Consider the following 27,477-nt stretch of genomic DNA (forward strand, 5'->3'; position numbering starts at 1 on the left):
GCCAAGCCAGTAGTTTACCTGTTTTATTAGCTGATTCGAAATATTTTTGCTTCATTAACTTAATTTTCCATTCGATTTCATGATTTGTCAGCATTGAATATTGTGTTTGTAATCAGGTCGTCGAGTCTTTGACAGCCAGAAGAGGCAGAGGCAGAAGCGCAGATCGTCGAAGCTTTGACAGCCAGAACGGGCTGCGGCAGAAGCACAGGTCACCGAGGCTTTGACAGCCAGAAGAGGCAGAGGCAGCAGTGCAGGTCATCGACTCTTTGACAGCCAGAAGAGGCAGAGGCAGAAGCGCAGATCATCGAAGCTTTGACAGCCAGAACGGGCTGCGGCAGAAGCACAGGTCATCGAGGCTTTGACAGCCAGAAGAGGCAGAGGCAGCAGTGCAAGTCATCGACTCTTTGACAGCCAGAAGGGGCAGAGGCAGCAGCACAGGTCATCGAAGCTTTGACAGCCAGAAGGGGCTGCGGCAGCAGCGCAGGTCATCGAGTCTTTGACAGCCAGAAGAGGCAGAGGCAGCAGCGCAGGTCATCGACTCTTTGACAGCCAGAAGAGGCAGAGGCAGCAGCGCAGATCGTCGAAGCTTTGACAGCCAGAAGAGGCAGAGGCAGCAGCGCAGATCGTCGAAGCTTGGACAGCCAGAAGAGGCAGAGGCAGCAGCGCAGGTCATCGACTCTTTGACAGCCAGAAGAGGCAGAGGCAGAAGCGCAGATCATCGAAGCTTTGACAGCCAGAAGGGGCTGCGGCAGCAGCGCAGGTCATCGACACTTTGACAGCCAGAAGAGGCAGAGGCAGAAGCGCAGATCATCGAAGCTTTGACAGCCAGAAGGGGCTGCGGCAGCAGCGCAGGTCGTCGAGTCTTTGACAGCCAGAAGAGGCAGAGGCAGCAGTGCAGGTCATCGACTCTTTGACAGCCAGAAGAGGCAGAGGCAGCAGCACAGGTCATCGAAGCTTTGACAGCCAGAAGGGGCTGCAGCAGCAGCGCAGGTCGTCGAGTCTTTGACAGCCAGAAGAGGCAGAGGCAGCAGCGCAGGTCATCAAGGCTTTGACAGCCAGAAAAGGCAGAGGCAGCAGCACAGGTCATGGAGGCTTTGACAGCCAGAAGGTGCAGGGGCAGCAGCGCAGGTCGTCGAGGCTTTGACAGCCAGAAGGGGCTGCGGCAGCAGCGCAGGTCATCGAGGCTTTGACAGCCAGAAGGGGCAGTGACATCAGCACAGGTCGTCGAGGCTTTGACAGCCAGAAGAGGCAGAGGCAGCAGCACAGGTCATCGAGGCTTTGACAGCCAGAAGGGGCAGTGACATCAGCACAGGTCGTCGAGTCTTTGACAGCCAGAAGGGGCAGTGACATCAGCACAGGTTGTCGAGGCTTTGACAGCCAGAAGAGGCAGAGGCAGCAGCACAGGTCGTCGAGTCTTTGACAGCCAAAAGAGGCAGAGGCAGCAGCGCAGGTCATCGACTCTTTGACAGCCAGAAGAGGCAGAGGCAGCAGCGCAGATCGTCGAAGCTTTGACAGCCAGAAGGGGCTGCGGCAGAAGCACAGGTCATCGAGGCTTTGACAGCCAGAAGGGGCAGTGACATCAGCACAGGGCGTCGAGGCTTTGACAGCCAGAAGAGGCAGAGGCAGCAGCGCAGGTTGTCGTGGCTTTGACAGCCAGAAGGGGCTGCAGCAGCAGCGCAAGTCGTCGAGTCTTTGACAGCCAGAAGAGGCAGAGGCAGCAGCGCAGGTTGTCGAGGCTTTGACAGCCAGAAGGGGCAGAGGCAGCAGCACAGGTCATCGAAGCTTTGACAGCCAGAAGGGGCTGCGGCAGCAGCGCAGGTCGTCGAGTCTTTGACAGCCAGAAGAGGCAGAGGCAGCAGCGCAGGTCATCAAGGCTTTGACAGCCAGAAAAGGTGGAGGCAGCAGCACAGGTCATGGAGGCTTTGCCAGCCAGAAGGGGCAGTGACATCAGCACAGGTCGTCGAGTCTTTGACAGCCAGAAGAGGCAGAGGCAGCAGCGCAGATCTTTGAGGCTTTGACAGCCAGAAGGGGCAGAGGCAGCAGCACAGGTCCTCAAGGCTTTGACAGCCAGAAGAGGCACAGTCAGCAGCGCAGGTCATCGAGGCTTTGACATCCAGAAGAGGCACAGTCAGCAGCGCAGGTCATCGTGGCTTTGACAGTGAGAAGAGGCGGAAGCAGCAGCACAGGTCATCAAGGCTTTGACAGCCAGAAGGGGCAGCGGGAGCAGCGCAGGTCATCGAGTCTTTGTTGTTGTTTTTTATAAAATATTTATTGAGATTTTACAAAAACATAGGTTTACAAAATACAAAGAAGACATATGAAAAGAAAAAGATAAAAAAGAAAACATACAGAAATACATAAAAAATAAAAATAAAAATACAAAATACAAAAAATGAGTAGATAAATAAAAATTAAAAACAAATCGTTTTTTGTAACTTTAAACTCATTAGCTTGTTTCCTTGACCTCTTCACACCTCCCCTTTTTGTATTCCCATTTAAATAATCAAATCAGCAAATCCTTACCCTCTTTTGTTTATCTTAACTCTATATCTTAACATATTATAACTCTATATTTTCATCCATTATCAATTCATTTTTGCATATTCTTATTAACTTTGTTGCTAATGCCACTTATTTTCAATCCAACATCATTTTAGGATTCATTAATTTTACAGTGTTTCTGCAGATAGTCTTTAAATTTCTTCCAATCTTCTTCCACCAACTCTTCTCCCAGGTCTCGGATTCTGCCAGTCATTTCCGCCAATTCCATATAGTCCATCACCTTCATCTGCCACTCTTCCAGGGTGGGTAAATCTTGTGTCTTCCAATTCTTTGCAATAAGTATTCTTGCTGCTGTTGTTGTATACATAAAGAAAGTTCTATCCTTCTTTGGCACCAATTGGCCGACTATGCCCAGGAGAAAGGCCTCTGGTTTCTTCAGGAAGGTATATTTAAATACCTTTTTCATTTCATTATAGATCATCTCCCAGAAAGCCTTAATCTTTGGGCACGTCCACCAAAGGTGAAAGAATGTACCTTCATTTTCTTTACATTTCCAACATTTGTTATCGGGCAAATGATATATTTTTGCAAGCTTGACTGGTGTCATGTACCACCTGTATATCATTTTCATAATATTCTCTCTTAAGGCATTACATGCCGTAAATTTCATACCGGTGGTCCACAACTGTTCCCAGTCAGCAAACATAATGTTGTGACCAATATCTTGTGCCCATTTGATCATAGCAGATTTAACCGTTTCATCCTGCGTATTCCATTTTAACAGCAAGTTGTACATTCTTGAAAGTATCTTAGTTTTGGGATCTAACAGTTCTGTTTCCAATTTTGATTTTTCCACCTGGAAGCCAATTTTTTAATCCAAATTATAGGCCTCTCTTATTTGATAATAATGAAGCCAGTCTCGCACTTTATCTTTTAATTTCTCAAAACTCTGCAATTTCAATTTGTCTCCTTCTTGTTCCAATATTTCCCAATATTTCGGCCATTTGTTGTTTTTTTTAAAGATATTTATTGAAATTTTCAAAAAATAAAGAAAAAACAAAAAAATAAAAATAAAAATAAAAATAAAAAACACACGTATTGTTACATTCCTTTCTTTCAATAACATATTTCCTTGACTTCCCCACACCTCCCCTTCTTGTATTCCAATTCAATTTTTAGTTCAGCAAGTTCTTATCCCCAAATTTTACCTTATTATATTTAAATCCTTTTGGTTAACCAATTTTAACATAAACCTCAGTCTTTATGCATCAGTACTTATTCTTAATATCTTTTTCTAAGATCGACCCCAATTCCCTTTCACGAGTTCCCCATTTTAATATAAGTAACAAAACAAAGTATATAAAAACAAAGTATAATTGTACAGCCTTTGGATACCCAAAACCCCACTCCCCACCTTTCCCGGTTTCAAGCTCCAACAAATGTCCATCAGTCTATCTGCTGTCAGCCTGGTGATCTCACATCCGAGGCTCTTAAGTCTCTCTCATTTCCTCTCTGCCGGTTTTTTTGGTAGTCCTTTATATTAAACACTAAATCTCAGAGAAGCTCTGTCCCAATAAGGTCCATGTTTCTTCCAGCCAGACCTCCATATTTAAAATTGTAGTCCAAATCTTGTTTCTTACTTCTTTTAAGTCCAAATGTCCCAGAAACTCCAGCTTCCACTTTAGTCAGGTTTGTAATCCATAAGTCTTCAGATCTCCACATGAGGAGATCTCTCCATTCCTCATTCTTCCATTCAAACCAGATTTTCATAATCTCATTCTTCTTTTCCTTTATATCCATCTTAGCAGGCCTCTGGCTCTCCTTAATCATCTGCGGCATTATAGCTCCTCCTTCCTTTCCCTCTAAATTATCATGTATCTCTTTCCCCACTTTCTCAAATTTATCGGATTTCTTTTCTTGTTCAGCTGCAAAAATTTTTAGCTTAGATACAAAATCTTTTTGTTCTGATACAAAGACTTGAGTCAAGTCCCTTCCAGTTTCAGCAAGATTATTTACTGTTTCATTCAATGTTGTAACATTTATAGCCAAAACATTGCTTTGTTCTTGGAATTTTCCCAGAAGAAGAAAGGTCTTTTCCAGTTCAATCAGTATTTTTCCACTTACAGCCATTCTTGTAATGTCCCAGAGCCCCCTCTAGAGGAGTTCTGGTTACTTAGTATTCCTTCCAGTTCCAATCCAAAAGTCAATATAACTTTTTCTCTTTATTTTCAACAATTTATTACCTGAATGTAACAAATATAACCAGCCGAGGCAACAGAAACAAAGTTCTCTTTTTCCCCCAGCTTTGACAGCTAGTTTGACAGCTGTCAAAATCTTCTATGTCTCTTCAACAGGCTCTCTCACGAATCACTCCCGGGTCCTGGGGGGGGGGGTGGCAGTTCCACTCTCAAAATTAGCTCTTATCCTCCAGCAAAGTCACTTATACTGCCAAAACGTGAAATTAATTACTTTTATCCTCTCAAGAAGAAGGTGTTCTCTCAACCTTAGTTATCTAGTCCTTGCTTTAAAATGTTTACAAGACGGGGAGACGGACTTCCTCTTTGCGCCTTCCCCGCTCGTGCCAAATCCAAAAAAGAAATTTTAAGTCCAATTTCTGTATTACTCACGGGTTGTTACTTTTAGTCCAAATGTTCAAAGGAAGAAGTCAGCACTCTCCGACCATGGCATGCGACTTCACTCCGTAGGGGAAGCAGTCGACTCACAGCACCTTCGCGGGTCGGGGGGCGCAAATGGTGCCCGCCGAGTCACCAGGTCCACAGGCTTCAGCACCTGTGGTTTCTGAGGGTCCCCGCGTCGCCGCCGCGGCAGGACCCGTCCCCTACTGAGCAGATTCCCTCCGGAGCTCGGAGGGAATCCGCCATTAGCCGTTCGCGCTAACCCGGAAGTCCAATTTGGCCTCCATATTGAGCTTTTTCTGAGCCTTCGCTTCCATTGGTGACAACCACCTTGGGGTTTTATTTTCCAGTAAATCTTTGTAACTTATCCAGACATTGAACAATGCTTTCCTGACAATATGGATTTTAAATGCTTTATGTGCTTTAACCTTGTCATACCACAAATATGCATGCCATCCAAAAACGTTAAAACCTTCTAGGTCCAAAATGTCTGTGTTCTCAAGAAGCAGCCAGTCTTTCAACCAGCAGAATGCTGCTGATTCATAGTAAAGTTTAAGGTCTGGCAGGGCAAATCCGCCTCTTTCCTTTGCGTCAGTTAATATTTTAAATTTTATTCTAGGCTTCTTGCCCTGCCAGACAAATTTAAAAATGTCTTTCTGCCACTTCTTGAAACAGTCCATCTTGTCCAAAATTTGCAATGACTGAAACAGAAATAACATTTTTGGCAATACATTCATCTTTATAGCTGCAATTCGGCCCAACAAGGAAAGCTTCAAATTTGACCATATTTCCAAATCTTTTTTCACTTCTATCCAACATTTCTCATAGTTATCTTTAAATAAATTTAAATTCTTAGCAGTCATATTAACCCCCAAATATTTTACTTTCTTAACTAATGTTAAACCTGTCTCCTTCTGAAACCTCTCTTTCTCAATTGGTGTAAATTTTTTCTCAAGCACTTTAGTTTTTGACTTGTTCGGCTTAAATCCTGCCACATGACCAAATTCTTGAATCAATTCTAATACTCTTTTCGTACTAGATTCTGGCTCCTGTAACGTCAAAACTAGGTCATCTGCAAAAGCTTTCAATTTGTATTGTTTAGCTCCGACCTGAATACCTTCAATCAGACGGTCCCTTCTAATCATATTCAGCAAAACCTCCAGAACCGAAATAAAAAGCAATGGGGAAATTAGGCAGCCTTGTCGTGTCCCTTTCTCTATATTAAATTCCTGTGTCATCACATTATTGACTATTAACTTAGCCTTTTGTTCTGAGTAAATTGCACTTATACCATTTTCAAACCCTTGGCCCACCCCCATTCCCTGAATATTTTTCTTCATAAAATTCCAAGAAATATTATCAAAGGCTTTTTCCGCATCTATAAAAATTAAAACTGCTTTGGTATTGATGTTCACTTGCAGCTTCTCCAAAATGTTAATTATGTTCCTCGTATTGTCAGACAGATGTCGACCTGGGAGAAAGCCGGCTTAATCTTAATGTATCTCTTCAACTAATACCTTTTTTAATCTGTTAGCCAAGATATCAGCAAAAATTTTGTAATCCACATTAAGCAGGGATATGGGGCGGTAGTTCTTGAGTTGTGTCTTTTCAGACTCAGTTTTCGGTATAAGTGTAATGTAAGCTTCCTTCCACAACTCTGGCGCCTTTTCCCCCTCCAAAATTTCATTACAGACCTCCTTTAGTGGCTGAATTAACCACTCTTTCAAAGATCTATAGTATTTGGAGGTTAGACCATCCGGCCCTGGAGATTTACCCAACTGCATGTTCTGAATGGCACCTTCTACCTCCTGTTCTGTAATTTTGTAGTTCAACATTATCTTATTTTCTTGAGAGATTTTTTATAATCCATTTGTTCTTAAAAATTGGCCTAAATCAGTCTCTTTCTGTGGCCCTTGTGTGTATAGTTGTTTAAAATATCTCTGGAAGCACTTTATAATCCCCAATGGATTAGTCATCGAGTCTTTGACAGCAGAAGAGGCAGAGGCAGCAGCGCAGGTCATCGAGGCTTTGACCGCCAGAAGGGGCAGAGTCAGCAGCGTAGATCGTTCAGGCTTTGACAGCCAGAAGGGGCAGAGGCAGCAGCATAGGTCGTCGCGGCTTTGACAGCCAGAAGAGGCGGAGGCAGCAGCGCAGGTCATCGAGGCTTTGAGAGCCAGAAGGGGCAGAGGCAGCAGCGCAGGTCGTCAAGGCTTTGACAGCCAGAAGGGACAGCAGCGGCAGCGCAGGTCATCAAGTCTTTGACAGCCAGAAAAGCCAGAACCAGAGGCAGCAGCACAGGTCATCGAGGCTTTGACAACCAGAAGGGCCAGCAGCAGCAGCACAGGTCGTCGAGGCTTTGACAGCCAGAAGGGGCAGCAGCAACAGCGCAGGTCGTCAAGGCTTTGACAGCCAGAAGGGGCAGCGGCAGCAGCGCAGGTCGTCGAGGCTTTGACAGCCAGAAGGGGCAGCGGCAGCAGCGCAGGTCGTCAAGGCTTTGACAGCCAGAAGAGGCAGAAGCAGCAGCACAGGTCGTCGAGGCTTTGACAACCAGAAGGGCCAGCGGCAGCAGCACAGGTCGTCGAGGCTTTGACAGCCAGAAGGGGCAACGGCAGCAGCGCAGGTCATCGAGGCTTTTACAGCCAGAAGAGGCAGAGGCAGCAGCGCAGGTCGTCGAGGCTTTGACAGCCAGAAGAGGTGGAGGCAGCAGCGCAGGTCGTCGAGGCTTTGACAGCCAGAAAAGCCAGAGCCAAAGGCAGCACCGCAGGTCACCGAGGCTTTGACAACCAGAAGGGCCAGCGGCAGCAGCGCAGGTCATCGAGGCTTTTACAGCCAGAAGAGGCAGAGGCAGCAGCGCAGGTCGTCGAGGCTTTGACAGCCAGAAGAGGCGGAGGCAGCAGCGCAGGTCGTCGAGGCTTTGACAGCCAGAAAAGCCAAAGCCAGAGGCAGCAGCACAGATCGTCAAGGATTTGACAACCAGAAGGGGCTGCGGCAGCAGCGCAGATCGTTGAGGCTTTGAAAGCCAGACGGGGCAGCGGCAGCAGCGCAGGTCGTCGAGACTTTGACAGCCAGAAGGGGCTGCGGCAGCAGCGCAGGTCATCAAGGCTTTGACAGCCAGAAGAGGCAGAGGCAGCAGCGCAGATCGTCGATGCTTTGACAGCCAGAAGAGGCGGAGGCAGCAGTGCAGGTCATCGAGGCTTTGACAGCCAAAAGAGGCAGAAGCAGCAGCACAGGTCATCGAGGCTTTGACAGTCAGAAGGGGCAGCGGCAGCAGCGCAGGTCGTCAAGGCTTTGACAGCCAGAAGGGGCAGCGGCGGCAGCGCAGGTCGTCAAGTCTTTGACAGCCAGAAGAGGCAGAAGCAGCAGCACAGGTCGTCGAGGCTTTGACAGCCAGAAAAGGAAGAGGCAGCAGCGCAGGTTGTTGAGGCTTTGACAGCCAGAAAAGCCAGAGGCAGCAGCGCAGGTCATCGAGGCTTTGACAGCCAGAAGAGGCGGAGGCAGCAGCGCAGGTCATCGAGGCTTTGACATCCAGAAGAGGCACAGGCAGCAGCGCAGGTCATCGAGGCTTTGACAGCCAGAAGAGGCGTATATTACACTTATACCGAAAACAGAGACTGAAAAGACCCAGCTTAAGAACTACCGCCCTATATCGTTACTTAATGTGGATTACAAAATTTTTGCTGATATTCTGGCCAAGAGATTGAAAAAAGTATTGATGGAAGAGATTCATAGAGACCAAGCGGGCTTTCTCCCGGGAAGACATTTGTCTGATAATCTGAGGAACATAATTGATATTTTGGAAAAATTAGAAGTGAATATAAACACTAATGCAGTTCTGATATTTGTGGACGCGGAGAAAGCCTTTGACAATATCTCTTGGAGTGTTATGAAAAAGAACCTACAGGGGATGGGGGTAGGCCAAGGTTTTGAAAATGGTATAGGTGCAATATATTCTGAACAAAAGGCTAAATTAATAGTAAATAATGTGGTGACGGAAGAATTTAAGATAGAAAAAGGGACACGACGGGGTGCCCAATCTCCCCATTGCTTTTTATATCGGTCCTGGAGGTTCTGCTGAATATGATTAGAAGGGACCGGTTGGTTAAAGGTATACAGGTCGGAGCCAAACAGTACAAATTGAGAGCATTTGCAGATGATTTAGTATTAACGTTACAGGAGCCAGAATCTAGTACTAAAAGGGTTTTAGAACTAATTCAAGAATTTGGTCAAATGGCAGGATTTAAATTGAACAAGTCAAAAACTAAGGTTTTAGAGAAAAATTTAACACTGACTGAAAGAGAGAGGTTCCAGAATGAGACAGGTTTGACTGTGGTTAAGAAAGTGAAATACTTGGGGATTAATATGACAGCAAAAAATGCGAACGTATTTAAAGATAATTATGAAAAATGTTGGACGGAAGTGAAAAAAGAAATTTGGTCAAATTTGAAGCTTTCCTTGTTGGGTTGAATTGCATCTATAAAGATGAATGTATTGCCTAGAATGCTGTTTTTGTTTCAAACACTGCAAATCGTGGACAAGAAAATGATATACAGGTGGTACATGAGACCAGTCAAGCTTGCAAAAATATATCATTTGCCCGATAACAAATGTTGGAAATGTAAAGAAAATGAAGGTACATTCTTTCACCTTTGGTGGACGTGCCCAAAGATTAAGGCTTTCTGGGAAATGATTTATAATGAAATGAAAAAGGTATTTAAATATACCTTCCTGAAGAAACCAGAGGCCTTTCTCCTGGGCATAGTCGGCCAATTGGTGCCAAAGAAGGACAGAACTTTCTTCATGTATGCAACAACAGCAGCAAGAATACTTATTGCAAAGTATTGGAAGACACAAGATTTACCCACTTTGGAAGAATGGCAGATGAAGATGATGGACTATATGGGACTGGCAGAAATGACTGGCAGAATCCGGGACCAGGGAGAAGAGGCGGTGGAAGAAGATTGGAAGAAATTTAAAGACTATTTACAGAAATATTGCAAAATTAATGAATGTTAGAATGATGTTGGATAGAAATTAAGTGGTTTCCAGCTGTAATGCTTTAAGAATATGGAAGAAGGGTATAATTAGGTAAAAAAAAAAAACTAAAATGGTGTTGGATTGGAAATAAGTGGTATTGGCAACAAAGTTAATAAGAATATGCAAAAATGAATTGATAATGTATGAAAATACTGAGTTATAAAATGTTAAGTTATAGAGATAAGATAAATGAAAGAGGGTAAGGATTTGCTGATGTGATTATTTAAATGGGAATACAAGAAGGGGAGGTGTGAGGAAGTCAAAGAAACAAGCAAATGAGTTTTATGTTATGAAAAATAATTGTTTTTAATTTTTCTTGTTGTTTCTGTATGTTTTATTTATCTTTTTATTTTTAATTTTTTCTCTTTTATTATTATGTGTTTTTGTATATTTGTCTTTGTAAAATCTTAATAAATATTTCTTAAAAAAAAAAGGAAGAGGCAGCAGCGCAGATCGTCGAAGCTTTGACAGCCAGAAGGGGCAGCGGAAGCAACACAGGTCATCGAGGCTTTCATAGCCAGAAGAGGCAGAGGCAGCAGCACAGGTCATCGAGGCTTTGACAGCCAGAAGGGGTAGCGGCAGCAGCGCAGGTCGTAGTGGCTTTGACAGCGAAAAGAGGCGGAGGCAGCAGCACAGGTCGTTGAGGCTTTGACAGCCAGAAGAGGCACAGGCAGCAGCGCAGGTCATCGAGGCTTTGACAGCCAGAAGAGGCAGAGGCAGCAGCGCAGATCGTTCAGGCTTTGACAGCCAGAAGGGGCAGCGGCAGTAGCATAGGTCGTCACGGCTTTGAAAGCCAGAAGAGGCAGAGACAGCAGCGCAGATCGTCAAGGCTTTGACAACCAGAAGGGGCTGCGGCAGCAACGCAGGCCATCGAGGCTTTGACAGCCAGAAAAGGAAGAGGCAGCAGCGCAGGTCATCGAGGCTTTGACAGCCAGAAGAGGCGGAGGCAGCAGCGCAGGTCATCGAGGCTTTGACAACTAGAAGGGGCTGCGGCAGCAACGCAGGTCATTGAGGCTTTGACAGCTAGAAAAGGAAGAGGCAGCAGCACAGGTCGTCGAGGCTTTGACAGCCAGACGGGGCAGCAGCAGCAGCGCTGGTCATCGTGGCTTTGACAGCCAGAAGAGGCGGAGGCAGCAGCGCTGGTCATCGAGGCTTTGACCGCCAGAAGGGGCAGCGGCGGCAGGGCAGGTCGTCAAGTCTTTGACAGCCAAAAAAGGAAGAGGCAGCAGCGCAGGTCGTCGAGGCTTTGACAGCCAGAAAAGCCAGAGGCAGCAGCGCAGGTAATCGAGGCTTTGACAGCCATAAAAGGTGGAGGCAGCAGCGCAGGTCATCGAGGCTTTGACATCCAGAAGAGGCACAGTCAGCAGCGCAGGTCGTCGAGTCTTTGACAGCCAGAAGAGGCAGAGGCAGCAGCATAGATCGTCGAGGCTTTGACAGCCAGGAGGGGCTGCGGCAGCAGCACAGGTCATCGAGGCTTTGACAGCCAGAAAAGGAAGAGGCAGCAGCATAGGTCATCGAGGCTTTGACAGCCAGAAGGGGCAGTGGCAGCAGCACAGGTCATTGAGGCTTTGACAGCCAGAAAAGGAAGAGGCAGCAGCACAGGTCGTCGGGGCTTTGACAGCCAGACGGGGAAGCAGCAGCAGCGCTGGTCATCGTGGCTTTGACCGCCAGAAGGGGCAGTGGCGGCAGCGCAGGTCGTCAAGTCTTTGACAGCCAGAAAAGGAAGAGGCAGCAGAGCAGGTCGTCGAGGCTTTGACAGCCAGAAAAGCCAGAGGCAGCAGCGCAGGTAATCGAGGCTTTGATAGCCATAAAAGGCGGAGGCAGCAGCGCAGGTCATCGAGGCTTTGACATCCAGAAGAGGCACAGTCAGCAGTGCAGGTCGTCGAGTCTTTGACAGACAGAAGAAGCAGAGGCAGCAGCATAGGTCGTCGAGGCTTTGACAGCCAGAAGGGGCTGTGGCAGCAGCACAGGACATCGAGGCTTTGACAGCCAGAAAAGGAAGAGGCAGCAGCACAGGTCGTCGAGGCTTTGACAGCCAGACGGGGCAGCAGCAGCAGCGCAGGTCGTCGAGGCTTTGACAGCCAGAAAAGCCAGAGGTAGCAGCACAGGACATCGAGGCTTTGACAGCCATAAAAGGCGGAGGCAGCAGCGCAGGTCATCGAGGCTTTGACATCCAGAAGAGGCACAGTCAGCAGCGCAGGTCGTCGAGTCATTGACAGCCCAAAGAGGCAGCGGCAGCAGCGCAGTTTGTCAAGGCTTTGACAGCCAGAAGAGGCGGAGGCAGCAGCGCAGGTCATCGAGGCTTTGACAGCCAGAAGGGGCTGCGGCAGCAGCACAGGTCATCAAGGCTTTGATAGCCAGAAGAGCCAGAGGCAGCAACGCAGATTGTCGAGGCTTTGACAGCCAGAAGTGGCAGCGGCAGCAGCGCAGGTCGTCGTGGCTTTGACAGCGAGAAGAGGTGGAGGCTGCAGCACAGGTCATCAAGGCTTTGACAGCCAGAAGGGGCAGCGGCAGCAGCGCAGGTCGTCGAGTCTTTGACAGCCAGAAGAGGCAGAGGCAGCAGCACAGGTCGTCGAGGCTTTGACAGCCATAAGAGGCGGAGGCAGCAGCGCAGGTCATCGAGGCTTTGACAGCCATAAGAGGCGGAGGCAGTAACGCAGGTCATCGAGGCTTTGACAGCCAGAAGGGGCAGCGGCAGCAGCGTAGGTCATCGAGGCTTTGACAGCCAGAAGAGGCGGAGGCAGCAGCGCAGGTCATCAAGGCTTTGACAGCCAGAAGGGGCAGCGGCTGCAGCGCAGGTCATCGAGTCTTTGACAGCCAGAAGAGGCAGTGGCAGCAGCACAGGTCATTGAGGCTTTGACAGCCAGAAATGGAAGAGGCAGCAGCACAGGTCGTCGAGACTTTGACAGCCAGACCGGGCAGCAGCAGCAGCGCAGGTCATCGTGGCTTTGACAGCCAGAAGGGGATGCGGAAGCAGCGCAGGTCATCAAGGCTTTGACAGCCAGAAGGGGCAGCGGCAGCAGCGCAGGTCGTCGAGTCTTTGACAGCCATAAGAGGCGGAGGCAGCAGCGCAGGTCATCGAGGCTTTGACAGCCAGAAGAGGCAGAGGGAGCAGCATAGGTCATCGAGGCTTTGACAGCCAGAAGGGGCAGTGGCAGCAGCACAGGTCATTGAAGCTTTGACAGCCAGAAATGGAAGAGGCAGCAGCACAGGTCGTCGAGACTTTGACAGCCATAAAAGGCGGAGGCAGCAGCGCAGGTCATCGAGGCTTTGACAGCCAGAAGAGGCAGCGGCGGCAGCACAGGTCGTCGAGTCTTTGACAGCCAGAAGAGGCAGAGGCAGCAGCGCAGGTCGTCGAGGCTTTGACAGCCAGAAAAGCCAGAGGCAGCAGCGCAGGTAATCGAGGCTTTGACAGCCATAAAAGGCGGAGGCAGCAGCGCAGGTCATCGAGGCTTTGACATCCAGAAGAGGCACAGTCAGCAGTGCAGGTCGTCGAGGCTTTGACAGCCAGAAGGGGCTGTGGCAGCAGCACAGGACATCAAGGCTTTGACAGCCAGAAAAGGAAGAGGCAGCAGCACAGGTCGTCGAGGCTTTGACAGCCAGACGGGGCAGCAGCAGCAGCGCTGGTCATCGTGGCTTTGACCGCCAGAAGGGGCAGTGGCGGCAGCGCAGGTCGTCAAGTCTTTGACAGCCAGAAAAGGAAGAGGCAGCAGCGCAGGTCGTCGAGGCTTTGACAGCCAGAAAAGCCAGAGGCAGCAGCGCAGGTAATCGAGGCTTTGACAGCCATAAAAGGCGGAGGCAGCAGCGCAGGTCATCGAGGCTTTGACCGCTAGAAGGGGCAGCGGCGGCAGCGCAGGTCGTCAAGTCTTTGACAGCCAGAAAAGGAAGAGGCAGCAGTGCAGGTCGTCGAGGCTTTGACAGCCAGAAAAGCCAGAGGCAGCAGCGCAGGTAATCGAGGCTTTGACAGCCATAAAAGGCGGAGGCAGCAGCGCAGGTCATCGAGGCTTTGACATCCAGAAGAGGCACAGTCAGCAGCGCAGGTCGTCGAGTCATTGACAGCCAGAAGAGGCAGCGGCAGCAGCGCAGTTTGTCAAGGCTTTGACAGCCAGAAGAGGCGGAGGCAGCAGCGCAGGTCATCGAGGCTTTGACAGCCAGAAGGGGCTGCGGCAGCAGCATAGGTCGTCGAGTCTTTGACAGCAAGAAGGGGCTGCGGCAGCAGCACAGGTCATAAAGGCTTTGATAGCCAGAAGAGCCAGAGGCAGCAACGCAGATTGTCGAGGCTTTGACAGCCAGAAGGGGCAGCGGCAGCAGCGCAGGTCGTCGTGGCTTTGACAGCGAGAAGAGGTGGAGGCTGCAGCACAGGTCATCAAGGCTTTGACAGCCAGAAGGGGCAGCGGCAGCAGCGCAGGTCGTCGAGGCTTTGACAGCCATAAGAGGCGGAGGCAGCAGCGCAGGTCATCGAGGCTTTGACAGCCATAAGATGCGGAGGCAGTAACGCAGGTCATCAAGGCTTTGACAGCCAGAAGGGGCAGCGGCTGCAGCGCAGGTCATCGAGTCTTTGACAGCCAGAAGAGGCAGAGGGAGCAGCATACGTCATCGAGGCTTTGACAGCCAGAAGGGGCAGTGGCAGCAGCACAGGTCATTGAGGCTTTGACAGCCAGAAATGGAAGAGGCAGCAGCACAGGTCGTCGAGACTTTGACAGCCAGAAGAGGCGGAGGCAGCAGCCCTGGTCATCGAGGCTTTGACCGCCAGAAGGGGCTGCGGAAGCAGCGCAGGTCATCAAGGCTTTGACAGCCAGAAGGGGCAGCGGCAGCAGCGCAGGTCGTCAAGTCTTTGACAGCCATAAGAGGCGGAGGCAGCAGCGCAGGTCATCGAGGCAGCGGCAGCAGCGCAGGTCGTCGTGGCTTTGACAGCCAGAAGAGGCGGAGGCAGCAGCCCTGGTCATCGAGGCTTTGACCGCCAGAAGGGGCTGCGGAAGCAGCGCAGGTCATCAAGGCTTTGACAGCCAGAAGGGGCAGCGGCATCAGCGCAGGTCATCGAGTCTTTGACAGCCATAAGAGGCGGAGGCAGCAGCGCAGGTCATTGAGGCTTTCACAGGGAGAAGAGGCGGAGGCAGCAGCACAGGTCATCAAGGCTTTGACAGCCAGAAGGGGCAGCGGCAGCAGCGCAGGTCGTCGAGTCTTTGACAGCCAGAAGAGGCAGAGGCAGCAGCACAGGTCGTCGAGGCTTTGACAGCCATAAGAGGCGGAGGCAGCAGCGCAGGTCATTGACGCTTTGACAGCCAGAAGAGGCGGAGGCAGCAGCGCAGGTCATCAAGGCTTTGACAACCAGAAGGGGCAGTGGCTGCAGCGCAGGTCATCGAGTCTTTGACAGCCAGAAGAGGCAGAGGCAGCAGCATAGGTCATCGAGGCTTTGACAGCCAGAAGGGGCAGTGGCAGCAGCACAGGTCATTGAGGCTTTGACAGCCAGAAAAGGAAGAGGCAGCAGCACAGGTCGTCGAGGCTTTGACAGCCAGACGGGGCAGCAGCAGCAGCGCTGGTCATCGTGGCTTTGACAGCCAGAAGAGGCGGAGGCAGCAGCGCTGGTCATCGAGGCTTTGACCGCCAGAAGGGGCTGCGGAAGCAGAGCAGGTCATCAAGGCTTTGACAGCCAGAAGGGGCAGCGGCAGCAGTGCCGGTCGTCGAGTCTTTGACAGCCAGAAGAGGCGGAGGCAGCAGTGCAGGTCATCGAGGCTTTGACAGCCAAAAGAGGCACAGTCAGCAGTGCAGGTCGTCGAGTCTTTGACAGACAGAAGAAGCAGAGGCAGCAGCATAGGTCGTCGAGGCTTTGACAGCCAGAAGGGGCTGTGGCAGCAGCACAGGACATCGAGGCTTTGACAGCCAGAAAAGGAAGAGGCAGCAGCACAGGTCGTCGAGGCTTTGACAGCCAGACGGGGCAGCAGCAGCAGCGCAGGTCGTCGAGGCTTTGACAGCCAGAAAAGCCAGAGGTAGCAGCACAGGACATCGAGGCTTTGACAGCCATAAAAGGCGGAGGCAGCAGCGCAGGTCATCGAGGCTTTGACATCCAGAAGAGGCACAGTCAGCAGCGCAGGTCGTCGAGTCATTGACAGCCCAAAGAGGCAGCGGCAGCAGCGCAGTTTGTCAAGGCTTTGACAGCCAGAAGAGGCGGAGGCAGCAGCGCAGGTCATCGAGGCTTTGACAGCCAGAAGGGGCTGCGGCAGCAGCACAGGTCATCAAGGCTTTGATAGCCAGAAGAGCCAGAGGCAGCAACGCAGATTGTCGAGGCTTTGACAGCCAGAAGTGGCAGCGGCAGCAGCGCAGGTCGTCGTGGCTTTGACAGCGAGAAGAGGTGGAGGCTGCAGCACAGGTCATCAAGGCTTTGACAGCCAGAAGGGGCAGCGGCAGCAGCGCAGGTCGTCGAGTCTTTGACAGCCAGAAGAGGCAGAGGCAGCAGCACAGGTCGTCGAGGCTTTGACAGCCATAAGAGGCGGAGGCAGCAGCGCAGGTCATCGAGGCTTTGACAGCCATAAGAGGCGGAGGCAGTAACGCAGGTCATCGAGGCTTTGACAGCCAGAAGGGGCAGCGGCAGCAGCGTAGGTCATCGAGGCTTTGACAGCCAGAAGAGGCGGAGGCAGCAGCGCAGGTCATCAAGGCTTTGACAGCCAGAAGGGGCAGCGGCTGCAGCGCAGGTCATCGAGTCTTTGACAGCCAGAAGAGGCAGTGGCAGCAGCACAGGTCATTGAGGCTTTGACAGCCAGAAATGGAAGAGGCAGCAGCACAGGTCGTCGAGACTTTGACAGCCAGACCGGGCAGCAGCAGCAGCGCTGGTCATCGTGGCTTTGACCGCCAGAAGGGGCAGTGGCGGCAGCGCAGGTCGTCAAGTCTTTGACAGCCAGAAAAGGAAGAGGCAGCAGTGCAGGTCGTCGAGGCTTTGACAGCCAGAAAAGCCAGAGGCAGCAGCGCAGGTAATCGAGGCTTTGACAGCCATAAAAGGCGGAGGCAGCAGCGCAGGTCATCGAGGCTTTGACCGCTAGAAGGGGCAGCGGCGGCAGCGCAGGTCGTCAAGTCTTTGACAGCCAGAAAAGGAAGAGGCAGCAGTGCAGGTCGTCGAGGCTTTGACAGCCAGAAAAGCCAGAGGCAGCAGCGCAGGTAATCGAAGCTTTGACAGCCATAAAAGGCGGAGGCAGCAGCGCAGGTCATCGAGGCTTTGACATCCAGAAGAGGCACAGTCAGCAGCGCAGGTCGTCGAGTCATTGACAGCCAGAAGAGGCAGCGGCAGCAGCGCAGTTTGTCAAGGCTTTGACAGCCAGAAGAGGCGGAGGCAGCAGCGCAGGTCATCGAGGCTTTGACAGCCAGAAGGGGCTGCGGCAGCAGCATAGGTCGTCGAGTCTTTGACAGCAAGAAGGGGCTGCGGCAGCAGCACAGGTCATAAAGGCTTTGATAGCCAGAAGAGCCAGAGGCAGCAACGCAGATTGTCGAGGCTTTGACAGCCAGAAGGGGCAGCGGCAGCAGCGCAGGTCGTCGTGGCTTTGACAGCGAGAAGAGGTGGAGGCTGCAGCACAGGTCATCAAGGCTTTGACAGCCAGAAGGGGCAGCGGCAGCAGCGCAGGTCGTCGAGGCTTTGACAGCCATAAGAGGCGGAGGCAGCAGCGCAGGTCATCGAGGCTTTGACAGCCATAAGATGCGGAGGCAGTAACGCAGGTCATCAAGGCTTTGACAGCCAGAAGGGGCAGCGGCTGCAGCGCAGGTCATCGAGTCTTTGACAGCCAGAAGAGGCAGAGGGAGCAGCATACGTCATCGAGGCTTTGACAGCCAGAAGGGGCAGTGGCAGCAGCACAGGTCATTGAGGCTTTGACAGCCAGAAATGGAAGAGGCAGCAGCACAGGTCGTCGAGACTTTGACAGCCAGAAGAGGCGGAGGCAGCAGCCCTGGTCATCGAGGCTTTGACCGCCAGAAGGGGCTGCGGAAGCAGCGCAGGTCATCAAGGCTTTGACAGCCAGAAGGGGCAGCGGCAGCAGCGCAGGTCGTCAAGTCTTTGACAGCCATAAGAGGCGGAGGCAGCAGCGCAGGTCATCGAGGCAGCGGCAGCAGCGCAGGTCGTCGTGGCTTTGACAGCCAGAAGAGGCGGAGGCAGCAGCCCTGGTCATCGAGGCTTTGACCGCCAGAAGGGGCTGCGGAAGCAGCGCAGGTCATCAAGGCTTTGACAGCCAGAAGGGGCAGCGGCATCAGCGCAGGTCATCGAGTCTTTGACAGCCATAAGAGGCGGAGGCAGCAGCGCAGGTCATTGAGGCTTTCACAGGGAGAAGAGGCGGAGGCAGCAGCACAGGTCATCAAGGCTTTGACAGCCAGAAGGGGCAGCGGCAGCAGCGCAGGTCGTCGAGTCTTTGACAGCCAGAAGAGGCAGAGGCAGCAGCACAGGTCGTCGAGGCTTTGACAGCCATAAGAGGCGGAGGCAGCAGCGCAGGTCATTGACGCTTTGACAGCCAGAAGAGGCGGAGGCAGCAGCGCAGGTCATCAAGGCTTTGACAACCAGAAGGGGCAGTGGCTGCAGCGCAGGTCATCGAGTCTTTGACAGCCAGAAGAGGCAGAGGCAGCAGCATAGGTCATCGAGGCTTTGACAGCCAGAAGGGGCAGTGGCAGCAGCACAGGTCATTGAGGCTTTGACAGCCAGAAAAGGAAGAGGCAGCAGCACAGGTCGTCGAGGCTTTGACAGCCAGACGGGGCAGCAGCAGCAGCGCTGGTCATCGTGGCTTTGACAGCCAGAAGAGGCGGAGGCAGCAGCGCTGGTCATCGAGGCTTTGACCGCCAGAAGGGGCTGCGGAAGCAGAGCAGGTCATCAAGGCTTTGACAGCCAGAAGGGGCAGCGGCAGCAGTGCCGGTCGTCGAGTCTTTGACAGCCAGAAGAGGCGGAGGCAGCAGTGCAGGTCATCGAGGCTTTGACAGCCAAAAGAGGCAGAGGCAGCAGCACAGATCGCCGAGGCTTTGACAGCCAGAAGGGGCAGCGGCAGCAGCACAGGTCATTGAGGCTTTGACAGCCAGAAGAGGCAGAGGCAGCAGCGCAGATCGTCAATGCTTTGACAGCCAGACAAGGCAGCGGCAGCAGCGCAGGTCGTCGTGGCTTTGACCGCCAGAAGAGGCAGAGTAAGCAGCGTAGATCGTTCAGGCTTTGACAGCAAGAAGGGGCAGCGGCAGCAGCATAGGTCGTAGCGGCTTTGAAACCCAAAAGAGGCAGAGGCAGCAGCACAGGTCTTCGAGGCTTTGACAGCCAGAAGTGGCAGCGCCGGCAGCGCAGGTCGTCAAGACTTTGACAGCCAGAAGTGGCAGCGGCTGCAGCGCAGGTCATCGAGTCTTTGACAGCCAGAAGAGGCAGAGGGAGCAGCATAGGTCATCGAGGCTTTGACAGCCAGAAGGGGCAGTGGCAGCAGCACAGGTCATTGAGGCTTTGACAGCCAGAAATGGAAGAGGCAGCAGCACAGGTCGTCGAGACTTTGACAGCCAGACCGGGCAGCAGCAGCAGCGCAGGTCATCGTGGCTTTGACAGCCAGAAGAGGCGGAGGCAGCTGCACAGGTCGTCGAGGCTTTCACAGCCAGAAGGGGCCGTGGCAGCAGCACAGGTCATCAAGGCTTTGACAGCCAGAAGAGGCAGAGGCAGCAACGCAGATTGTCGAGGCCTTGACAGCTAGACGGGGCAGCGGCAGCAGTGCAGGTCGTCGTGGCTTTGACAGCCAGAAGAGGCGGAGGCAGCAATGCAGGTCATCGAGGCTTTGACAGCCAGAAGAGGCAGCGGCAGCAGCGCAGTTTGTCAAGTCTTTGACAGCCAGAAGAGGCAGAGGCAGCAGCACAGGTTGTCGAGGCTTTGACAGCGTGAAGGGGCTGCGGCAGCAGCACAGGTCATCGATGCTTTGACAGCCAGAAGAGGCAGAGGCCGCAACGCAGATTGTCGAGGCTTTGACAGCCAGACGGGGCAGCGGCAGCAGTGCAGGTCGTCGTGGCTTTGACAGCCAGAAGAGGCAGAGGCAGCAGTGCAGGTCATCGAGGCTTTGACAGCCAGAAGAGGCAGCGGCGGCAGCGCAGGTCGTCAAGTCTTTGACAGCCAGAAGAGGCAGAGGCAGCAGCACAGGTCGTCGAGGCTTTGACAGCCAGAAAAGCCAGAGGCAGCAGCGCAGGTCATCGAGGCTTTGACAGCCAGAAGAGGCGGAGGCAGCAGCGCAGGTCATCGAGGCTTTGATAGCCAGAAGAGGCAGAGGCAGCAACGCAGATTGTCGAGGCTTTGACAGCCAGAAGGGGCAGCGGCAGCAGCGCAGGTCGTCGTGGCTTTGACTGCAAGAAGACGCGGAGGCAGCAGCGCAGGTCATCAAGGCTTTGACAGCCAGAAGAGGCACAGGCAGCAGCGCAGATCGTCGAGTCTTTGACAGCCAGAAGTGGCAGAAGCAGCAGCACAGGTCATCGAGGCTTTGACAGCCAGAAGGAGCTGCAGCAGCAGCACAGGTCCTCGAGGCTTTGACAGCCAGAGGAGGCAGAGTCAGCAACCCAGATTGTCGAGGCTTTGAGAGCCAGAAGGGGCAGCGGCAGCAGCACAGGTCGTCGTGGCTTTGACAGCCAGAAGAGGCGGAGGCAGCAGTGCAGGTCATCGAGGCTTTGACAGCCGAAATAGGCAGAGGCAGAAGTACCAGTCGTCGAGTCTTTGACAGCCAGAAGGGGCAGAGGCAGCAGCGTAGATCGTTCAGGCTTCGACAGCCGGACGGGGCAGCGGCTGCAGCATAGGTCGTCGCGGCTTTGACAGCCAGAAGGGGCAGCGGCAGCAGCGCAGGTCGTCGAGGCTTTGACAGCTAGAAGATGCGGATGCAGCAGCGCAGGTCGTCGAGGCTTTGACAGCCAGAAAAGCCAGAGGCAGCAGCACAGGTCGTTGAGGCTTTGACAGCCATAAGAGGCGGAGGCAGCAGCGTAGATCGTTCAGGCTTTGACAGGCAGAAGGGGCAGCGGCAGCAGCACAGGTCGTCGAGCCTTTGACAGCCAGAAGAGGCAGGTGCAGCAGCATAGGTCGTCTCGGCTTTGACAGCCAGAAAGGGCAGCGGCAGCAGCACAGGTCGTCTCACCGTCAGATCCTAAGTGACACCAGATAAAGTCAAGCAACATTTATGGACTCAAGCCTGATATTCACCTGAGAAGGTGGTGCCTTGTTTTGACCCCCAGGCTTGTTGTGACCCATGGAAGGTATAGAGCTGCCGCCCCCCCTTATCAGACAACAAATATCACGTATTTCATAAGCATATAATGTCATGGTTTTACAGTTGGAGTGTGAGCTCAGTTTCTAAAAAGCACCTCTTGAACGGGTTATTTTGTTTTTTGTTTTTTTATAAATATTTATTAAGTTTTCCAATTTTATGCAAATACAAAAAGAAAAAGAAAAAGAAAAATATTGAAAACAAATCAATTTCAATAACAATTTTTTTGAACGGGTTATTTTGGGATTGATTCAGGTTGGCCCCCAAAGCAGCTCACTTCAGTTCAATGGTCTCCAGCAAGAAGCACCCAGCCACGCATGACCCCTCCTGCCCCTTCTCATCCCAAACTGGCCGCAGCAGAAGCTAGACTGGTGCTTCCATTTGGAACTATGGAGTTCTCCGGTGGTTTCTGGTGGGCCTGGACCCCGCATTCCAACCTCTGGGGCCGGGCATGGCCCTCCCAATCTAATTTGCCTCTGCTCTTCACAGTCAGGTACATTTTGGTGGGAAAGGGAAGGAAGGAGTATGAGCTGGTTGGAATCATGCTGAACCAAATGCATCCTCAGCTGGGTCTGAACTGCAGGAGGGTTTGGACCTGGCTCATAAAGAGCATGAGATGAGGCTTGAAACTGGAGAAATCTCTTCAGTTCAAAGACTTAGTGGCCTCAATAAATAAATGAAAAAAGCTTATTTGGACGAGCAAAGGATTATTATTATTATTATTATTATTATTATTATTATTATTATTATGTCTCCCCACCCCGATACATAGTGGAACAAAGAGAAAAAAAGATATATAATAAACCAGCAGACACACATAAATCAATCTTTAAAGCAGGCAAAAATAAATACATATGAACTTATACCAGCTTTAAGGTGTTTCCAATAGTACATATAAAAATGTAATTTTAAGAAAAATCTTAGCCTTCCAAAGGTGAAGACTTGTCCATCCATTAACGGAATACCTGTATGATTGCTGCCTGCAGTAACTTGCGCGCTAGGTCATGGAAGTGTCTGTATCAGAGTCGGACATCCCCTAAGTTGGAGCAAAGCCACTGTAAGTGCATCTTTTATTATGTATACATTCATCTTCTATCAAAAAAATATTGTCCATATATATTAGACATGATAGCAGTGAATGCAGCTGAAGTTGTACAATTAAATAAAAAATGTGTAAATGCTAAAGAACATTTGACAGTTAAATTGCGAGGAATAAAGAAACCATTAGAAACATTAGAACAGGCATTCCCTTTTTCCAGTTCCTACCTCCAAGTAAAACGCCATGCCGATGGCTCTCTTCTTATTGTTTGGACAGCACATATATTCGCGTGCCAATCGGGCAATCCTCTTGTACTGTTCGGTTGAGGAGGTGAACAAGGTCCTGAAACATAAGAGTAAGAGACAAAGGATTCACAAGCCTGAAGCTGGCAGGAAGAACCGCTCAGCGTTCCTGCACAACAACCACCACCACCAGGTTACTGTGGTGCCCCGCAAGACGAACGCCTCGCAAGACGAAAAACCCGCTAGACGAAAGGGTTTTCCGTTTTGGAGGCGCTTCGCAAAACGAATTTCCCTATGGGCTTCCTTCGCAAGACGAAAGCCCATAGGGAAATCTCCAGGACAGCGGGGAAGCGCAGCGCGTCTTCCCCACTGTCCTCGGACCTCCTCCGAAGGCTGGCGGTGGGGCGGAGAGACCTCCTCTCTCCGCCCCACCGGCAGCCTTCAGAAGGCTGCTCCGAAGGCTGGCGGCGGGAGGAGGTCTCTCGGCCCCACCGGTAGCCTTCGGAAGGCTGCTCCGAAGGCTGGCGGTGGGGCGGAGAGACCTTCTCCCCGCGCCAGCCTTCGGATGGCTGTCCTGAAGACTTGCGGTGGGAGGAGGGTTTTCCTTCCCACCGCCAACATTCAGAATGCTGTTCTGAATGTTGACGGTGGGGAGGAAAAACCCTCCTCCCACCGCAAGCCCCGGGAACAGAGGAGAAGCGCTGCGCGCCTTCCCCTCTGTTCCCGTACCTGTCCTGAAGGCTTGCAGTGGGGAGAAAAGCCCTTTTCCGCACTGCCAGCCTGGCAAGTGGTCTCCATAGGAACGCATTAATTGATTTTCAATGCATTCCTATGGGAAACCGTGCTTCGCAAGATGAAAAACTCGCAAGAAGAAAAAACTTGCGGAACAAATTAATTTCGTCTTGCGAGGCACCACTGTACTTGAACGCTGAGCAGAGCCTCCCGCCTGCATTCGCTCCATAAGACGCACACACATTTCCCCTTACTTTTTAGGAGGGGAAAATTGCGTCTTATAGAGTGAACAATATGGTACATTTTCTGAAATAAATAAGAAGTTTATCCCCATTTCCCCAGAAAGCAGGCCTTGCTCTTCATGCCTCACCTGCCAGTCCTTTTCACCTTCTTACCTTGCCAGAAGACGAATGCCTTCGAAAAAGCTTTCTGGACTTGACAGCATATCCCAGCAGCCCAAAACCTCAAATTCGTCAAGGTATTCAACACGCCCAATCAGTTGTTTCAGGGCCTGCACAGCGGTCCTGAGTCAAGTGAAGGAATTAAGAATATTATATTTTAAAAATTTGTATACTGCCCTTCACCCGTAGATCTCCGGGCAGTTCACAACATAAAAATGCAAGTTAAAAAGCACAAAATACAGAATAAAAACAAGAACCAAAGCAAACCAATAACTCCTCTCCCTCCAACAAACACAGTTGAAAGGGCATAGGAGGTTAATCTGCCAATGGCCTGATTGAAGAGGACCATTTTTGCCTGGCATCTAAAGGCACCTGGCAAGCCTCCCTGAGGAGAGCAACCCACTAATGGGGAGCCACCACAGAAAAGGCCCCTTCTTGTGTGGAGGAGGCACGTGAAGAGGGGCTTCCGATGATGAGCGCAAGGTCTGGGTAGGTTCATCTGGGGAGTTTTAGGTCCTTGACATCTTGCAGTCCAACCCCAACCATCACCCCCTGCAGCCTCCCCCATGTTTCCAGCACAAGCGGCAACCTTTCGGCTGTGATGGAGACTTAAGGTTTCATGACACGTGAGTCCACCACACCCAAATCAGCCCATCGTACGGGAGAGTCTCCAACATCCTCTCCCATCCTAGGGTCCTTCAGATGTTTTGGGCTACAACTCCCATCTTCAGTCCAGTTGTGCTGGCTGGGGCTGGTGGGAGTTGTGGTCCAAAGCGACTGAAGAGCACAGGGGTTGGGGAAGCCTGGGTCTCCTAGCTATCTAACCTAAGCAGAACCTCCTTGTCCAAATGAAGCCTATCTCTTGGGGGAGGGCTGAGCCATCACCGCTATGGGTCAGAGAGAGAAGGGAGGGCCCCCCCAAATGCATTAGCAGGTCCCTTACGTCAGCGGATCGAGATGCGAAGAGGGCTCCGGGATTAGACTTGTCGCCCTCGAACCTCTTCTTCTCGCCTCATGGACAAAACAGATCCGAGTGCTAAGTGCAAACAGCAGGTGGTGGAACTTGCTCTTCAGGATACCTGCAGCCTCAGGCAACGACAGGATATGACACAGAGCGTTGGTAGCCTGGAGGGACAAGGACAGGAGAACGGCATTCAGCAGAGGTCATCGTCAGATCAAGATCTCAGACGCGACTCAGAGCCCCGGTCCATCTCACTCAGTGTTGTCTACACTGACTAGCAGTGGCTGTCCAGGGTTTCAGGCGAGGGACTCCCCGACATGGAGATGCTGGGGCCCTTCTGCATACAAAGCAGGTGCTCACAGGATGGACCACTTATTAAGATGCACCCCCCTCCCAGCAAGAAGCCCCCAGCCCCATCCAGCTCCCATTCAAAACAATCCAGGAGAGAGAAACTGAGTGGTTTTGTACCGCCATTGGCATTTGAGAAGTGCTGCGTCGCCTGGAAGTGACTTCCGCTTTGGGGTCTTCATCCTGCAGCCTTTTCAGGAGGGGTCTCAGCAGCTTGACGCTGGAATACGGATCGGTGACCAACGACTTCCAGATCGTTGCGGCACTTCTGCAATTTTTCAAAACAGAATTTTTCCTTTTTCCTTTTCTTAAAAAAAGTCAGGCCTTTGATATTTTCTTTATATTGCACATACATTAGCAAAGAAAGAAACCACAACTCGGAGCACAATTTTTTGCAAATACGAAATTCAATATCATCAGAGCTGCCCAAGGTCCCAGCTCACAAAGGACCAACGCTGCTTCGTTGTTAAGTACAAAAGTCTTTATTGAAGTTCAGTTTCACTTCCAGAGCCGCAGCGCGCAGCTCTACGTCTCAACTGTCAGACCGCTGATGCTCCGTCTGAGTCTCCTCCCCCCTGGCACCAATTTAAGATTCTAGCCTTACTCCACCTCTTCCTCAGTTCCTTCCGCCTCTGGTTCCGCCTGGCCGTTGGGGTCTCGCCCTTTCTAGACTCTTCTGACGCTGAGTCCCCTGAGCCTTCCCCCTCCCTCCGGCGGGCTTTAGGAGCTGGCTCCCCATCCGGGTCTCCTGCTGTTCCCCGCGCCTGTACATTTGAACTTGGCGCGCGCGCCCAGCCAGTAACTTTTCTCCTGACCGTTTCACTGCTGCTGCTGTCACTGCTTCCCCCTCTGGGGGGGCTAGCTGCAACTGACCTCCCCTCCGTTGGAGGCGTGGTCAGCCCTGACTCACTCACTCTCCCCGCTGGAGGAGACGCTGGCCCTGACACATGTGACTCTTCCCCCCCACTACGCTCTGGTGGGGAAACTGGTCCCGATCCCCCACTGCTGCTTTGGGGTTCCCCTCTGGCTCCTTGTTTCTGGTGCGTCCCCCCTGGGACCCCCCTTGCCCTGACCATCGGCGCCCCCTTCTGGGAATCTTCTGATTTGCTGGAGAAGCTCATGGAATCTCTCGGGCCACTGTCATACTCCCCTACGCTGCCCTCGGATTCTTCCCCTTCGCTCTCCATTTCCTCTCTCCCCAGTGCTCCTGCTCCTGAGTCCCTGACAAATATAAATAAATATAAATTAAGAAACCCCTTAAATCTACCCCTCCCCATTTTCACATCACAAAAACTTACTCATCACACTCCATCGAGCAGTCCAACAGGCTGTCTACGACCGGCTGTAGGCGCTTGGTGGCTAGGCTGACAATAGCCGAAAGCGTCTCTTCCTTAGTGCGGGTGTCGGGGATCTGGTGGAGATGGTTGTAAATCTCCTTCACAACCATAGGCAGCTGGAAGAAGATTAAAGAAGACCAGGATGAGAAAGTGTGGTGAACCTGGAGGACTTCCAGTCAGCGCCGGCGATTAATGGCAGACTTTCCCCCGAGCTCCGGGGGAAGCCTGCTCCGCGGGTTCGGGTCCTGTCGCAACGGCGAAGCGGGGACCCTAAAAAATCACAGGCGCGGAAGCCTGTGAGCGAAGAGATCCGGCGGGCACCTTTTGCGCCCCCCCAAAACCGCAAAGAAGCCTTTTTAAAGGCTTTGGAGCGGCAGCGGGAGAACGGCGCGGTGCTGAGGGTCGCTGACAAAGCCTGCTGAGTGAAGCCGCATTGCCATGATCGGAGAGCGCTGATTTCTTCTCTGAAATTTGGACTTTAAAGCAACTACTCATTAGTAGTAATAACGGGCTTAATTTGAAACAAAATTGGGAAGAAATTTGGTACTGCACGGGAAAGGTACAAAAAGGAAGTCTGCCTCCCCATTGTGTAAATAACCTGAAGCAAAGAGACTGAAAGCTGTAACTTAAGAGGGAATATTTTTTTGGAACTAGTAATCCATCGTTTGGAAGAGTATTTCCCCCCAACGTTTGACAGGAGCGGAGGGGGGTGGAAATTGAACTTTTTATGCCTGTAAGAAAGGAACGCTTAAAAAGAACGTCCGCTGCTTTGATCTCTGGAGTCGGACTGCCTTGACATGGAAACTGAATGGTGGACTGTCAATACATTGGGACTGTTTACAACAGTAACTTTATGTAAAGATACAGTGTCTTTGAATGGACTTATATATAAAATAGCATTGAAAATAAATTTGAAACTGTGGCTAATTGGAAAAAAGGGGGCTTTTAAGAGATATTGGTTATAAAGTTACAAAGTGAAGCTGGAACTTTTCCCCCTAGTGGAGACTTTGTTGTTACAAT

General features: G+C 51.5%; 1 protein-coding gene across 1 annotated transcript in view; it reads right to left on the reverse strand.

Moving 5' to 3' along the window:
* Positions 1–22,194: 22,194 nt before the first annotated feature.
* LOC128409814 (uncharacterized) overlaps positions 22,195–27,477 on the reverse strand; it is a 68,460-nt gene continuing 63,177 nt past the window's right edge. The window contains exons 15-19 of the mRNA XM_053380238.1: positions 26,419–26,573; positions 25,241–25,388; positions 24,755–24,936; positions 23,806–23,934; positions 22,195–22,778 (exon numbers count right to left, since the gene is read on the reverse strand). Coding sequence (XP_053236213.1) covers positions 22,631–22,778; positions 23,806–23,934; positions 24,755–24,936; positions 25,241–25,388; positions 26,419–26,573 — 762 coding nt within the window. The 3' untranslated portion in view covers positions 22,195–22,630. The remainder of the gene's footprint in view (positions 22,779–23,805; positions 23,935–24,754; positions 24,937–25,240; positions 25,389–26,418; positions 26,574–27,477) is intronic.

The sequence above is a fragment of the Podarcis raffonei genome, chromosome 3 (genome assembly GCF_027172205.1).
Source record: "Podarcis raffonei isolate rPodRaf1 chromosome 3, rPodRaf1.pri, whole genome shotgun sequence".
Taxonomy (NCBI): Eukaryota; Metazoa; Chordata; class Lepidosauria; order Squamata; family Lacertidae; genus Podarcis; species Podarcis raffonei.